Genomic DNA, 4193 nt, shown 5'->3' on the forward strand with positions numbered 1-4193 from the left:
CTGGGGTTCCTGGCCAGTCTGGGTGAGGGGCTGAGGGCTGTTTTCAGGCTGGGGGTGACTGAAGCTCCCAACTGCTCCTTTTTTTCTTTTCTTTTTTTTATTCTGGGCCAGCTTTAGCTCTGGCTCCAGCTCTGAGGGTTCTGCTGCTGAAAGTAGGTATCTGGTTTGTTTCGGTTCTATAATCTCGAAACTCTGTGTCAACTCCAGCTCTAAGATCCCGGCCTCGCTGAAAGCAGGTTTCTGGGGTTTTGTTTAGCTTCTATATTCATTACAATGTTTCTTAAACTGCAGGCTCAGAGGCCGGCAAAGCAGGCAGGGAGCATTGGTTTCCTCCGTCACTGAAGCAAGCAAGCCTCATGTTAGTTTCAAGCTGCCTGGCTGCCAGCCACCATCTTGGCTGGCAGTTAATTTGCATATCTCACTGATTAGCCAATGGGAACTGTAGCGGTCATATGCCAATTACTATGTTTCTCTTTTATTTGATAGGATATTCAGTTTCTTGTTCAATATAGATATCCAAGAATCGTTTGCTGCACTGAATATAATGCTGTGAGTGCTCCGACACTCTCAAATCACATTAGGAAAATTTAGTTAAATATTCACATTGACTAGTTTTCTTAATTCAAGTGTTTGCAGGTCAGAAAATCAGCCAGAATAAATTTAAATGTTTTCTTACTAACATTTGTTTACTTGAAATTGTTTCAGACTTATATTTTCAAAGATTTTAACATATAACATTGCAGTTTCTAAAATCATTGGCTTATTTTTATTCTTGACTGAAGTGAAGTAGGCAATAAATGTATATATACCACTGAGATAAATGAAAGTAGAATGACATTTCTTTAAACATTTATGCCATTAAGCACACACACACATTCTATGACGCCTGAACAAGCTGTTCATTCTCTCTCCTCATTCACTGTTTCACAATTCCCACAGAGGCCACATCAGAAACACTGGAATTCCTTTCATGCCTCTTTGCATGCCATCAAAGTAAATAGTAATTAATTGGGGGTTTTCCCTCTGCCATAGTCCTAACATTAACTCCTTCTTTTCCAACCCACTGCCACTCTAGCTAAGATCCACCCTCAAGTTCAAATTATACTTATTGCCTCTTAATTCCTCTCCCTTCCCTTTCTTTCTCTTTTCTTACCCATCCTTTCTTTCTTCCTTTCCTCTGCTCTTTCTCACTCACTACATCCATTCATCCATCCATCCAACGAACCACCATCATTTTAGTATCTATTATGTTCCAGGTAGTGTTATTGGGGATACAGCAGTGAGGAAGACAGACAAGGTCCCCGCTCTTTCAGAGTTTTCTCTTGGTTCCTCACATATCTATATATATAAAAGGCTAAGTGTTCATCCACCCAACCAGTAGCTATGATGCACACTGACCACCAGTGGGCAGATGCTCAACACAGGAGCTGCCGTGATGCGCCCTGGCTATTTAAAAATAAACAGCACCACAGACCTGGTGCTAACAAACCAACACTTGGCTTCCCCCAAGTGAGACACAGGCCCCGCCACCACCCCAGAGCACCATCCCACCAAATCGCAACCAATGCTGCCAAGAACCCATGGTGCAAATGTGACCCAAAGCCCAGCCCAGCCCAGAAACGGTCACTGTGGGCGCCGGGTAATGACATCACATAGCAATGCCCGACTTCCTCTCCCTAGCAACTAGCATTATTGGAGTTTCTTCAGCCCAGGAATACGGCTTGCTTTATAGCCAGCCGCAAACATTTTACACTTTAACTGAATGTTTGTGAAGCGTTTTCACATGCCTCATCTCATTTCACCCTCACAGAAGTCCTAGAGTAGGTAGATAGGAAACTCAGTAGAATTTATTTTCTTTTCATTAGCAAGACGTGAATAGCAATATTAAAATATTTATTCTAATCAATTTCCTTTCAATGTGCATGAATCCATGCACCAGGACACTAGTATTCTATATTTAGCTATAAGGCACATTTTCCCATTGAACTGTTTTGCCCCTTGCCAACTCCACTCAAAACTATCTGTTTGCTTTCCCCAGACTGAAGCACTTTATGGCTGGCTTTCCAAGATCCTCTGGGATTTGGCTCCATTCTATCTTTCCAGCTGAATCTCCTATTTCTTCACTTGCACATCCTATACTTCAGCTAAACCTGAGCACGTGCTTTAAACCTTATCTATGGCAAAATGGATGAGGAACCTTATGATAAAGTTACTGGTTGAATGCAGCAACAACAAAAACCTAATACAAGATAATAACATAAAAAATAAATAGTAAATGAAGGAAGGAAAAAATAGGCTACTCACCACTTCTCACAACTATTTTATGATTGTCTTATTAGTGCCATAGGACATACCCAGAGACATAGCATAGGGCTTTTCTCTTGAGGCAGCATATGCCAATCACTCTGGGAAAAGGTGAGTGTGGGACATAAAAGGAGAGGCCTTAGAGCTATAGAAGAAAAGGACCTCCTCTTATTTCTGGGGTTAAGAACCAACCAGAAAGGAAAAAGTCCTTTGTGGAGAGTCTCAAAACAGAGTATTGGTAGACCAGAAGCAAAGGGCAATGTAAGCCTCTATTAATCAGTGGCACTGACAATCAACAACAGCATAGAAAAGCAGCTGGTTTCTGGAAGGACCACATTAAGGAAGCCACTGTGGCATCCTCCAATCTGAACAAGATGCATCGAAGTTCTGGCTCAACTAGCACAACAGAAACCAGTACTAATGCTTTGAACCCAAGGCTAGAGTTGGAGCCTAAGGACAGTGTTAAGGGGAGAGGGCCAGCCAGGCCGGGTGGTTCAGCTGGTTAGAGAGTCGTCCTATACACTGAAAGGTCTCGGGTTCCACTCCCAGTCAGGGTACATACCCAGGTTTCGGGTTCGATCTCCTGGTCAGGGTGTGTACCGGAGGCAATCAATCAATGTTTCTCTGTTACACTGATATTTCTCTCTCTCTCTCTCCTTCTCCCTCTCTCCCTTTCCCTCTCCGTCTCCCTCTCCCTCCCTCCTTCCCTCTCTCTCCTTCTCCCTCTCTTTTCCTCCTCTAAAAATAATAGTAAGAGCATATTCTCAGATGAGAATTAAAACAAAAAAGAGGAGTGGGCAGAGGGAATGAACCTGAGACCATGCATGAAATACACAAGGCAGCACAGTAGAAAACTTGCAAATAGCTAGAGGACACTCTAAAGTGGCCAATTTCTAATAGGCCGAGGAGATTTGTGACGTAATTTGTGTATAAGAAGGAAGTACAATTTTATTTTGTAGTTACGGGCAGATGACATCAAGGACCTAAAGGCTATATTTTCACTCTTTTTTAAAGACAACCATCACTATCATATTTGTGTGCCTACCTTTCCTCCTTATGAGATAGTGAGATCCTTTAAAGCAGAAATTACATCCACTGTAAGACACAATTTCCCATGAATTGCTTTGCCCTTTGCCAAATTTTACAAGTTGTTGCATTTCCCACAAAACATAATGATTCTTCACATAGTAAAAAACTATTTTAATGAATAAGTGAACTGATCTTTATCCTAGGTGAAGTACAATTAGTGCTGAAAAAATATTCTACATGAAAGAATACATGTTGCAGGTACAATAAGAATAATGCTACCAAAACCGTAAGTGCATATAAAATTCTGTCCTTAAACAAAACAAAATCAACTTACTAGTGATCATTGCTCCAGTTACAGAAGCCAGAAATCCAATGCTGACTGCAATGACGGAGATCACTCTCCCCTGCCTGTGCCTCTGCAGCATGACAAACATCAGCACTCCCGCAGCACCATGGACAAACAGAGAGGAGAAGAGAGCCCAGAGAAAGATCCAATACCACATCTCTGCAAGGAAAAGCACAGTGTTAATAATTCTGTAGAAAAATATCTTAGAAAATTCAATTTAACAAATTGCAAGCACTCCTGGTTTGGGGAAGGTTAAATGAGATAATAGATACAAAAATGCCTACTACAGTACCTGACACATACCGTATTTGCCGGCGTATAAGACGATTTTTTGGCCCTGAAAAATATGCCTCCAAGTGGGGGGTCGTCTTATACGCCAGGTACACTTCAGATAGACTGCCCATAGTGCTTGCCCCGTGCCATAGTGGCCTCCCGATGCCCGCCCACTTCATTCCACATACCGTTCAGGCATCAGCAGCGCTGCTGGGTGTATGCTCGGCTGTTATGCGATTTT

At 42.2% G+C, this 4193-nt stretch overlaps 1 protein-coding gene across 1 annotated transcript in view; it reads right to left on the reverse strand.

Annotated features, from left to right (window-relative positions):
* Nucleotides 1-4193, reverse strand: part of TMEM170B (transmembrane protein 170B) — a 35646-nt gene that overhangs the window by 8360 nt on the left and 23093 nt on the right. Inside the window, exon 2 of the mRNA XM_006769728.2 lies at nucleotides 3668-3838. Within this exon, the coding sequence (XP_006769791.1) occupies nucleotides 3668-3838 (171 nt within the window). The remainder of the gene's footprint in view (nucleotides 1-3667; nucleotides 3839-4193) is intronic.

The sequence above is a fragment of the Myotis davidii genome, unplaced genomic scaffold (genome assembly GCF_000327345.1).
Source record: "Myotis davidii unplaced genomic scaffold, ASM32734v1 scaffold62, whole genome shotgun sequence".
Lineage (NCBI taxonomy): Eukaryota > Metazoa > Chordata > Mammalia > Chiroptera > Vespertilionidae > Myotis > Myotis davidii.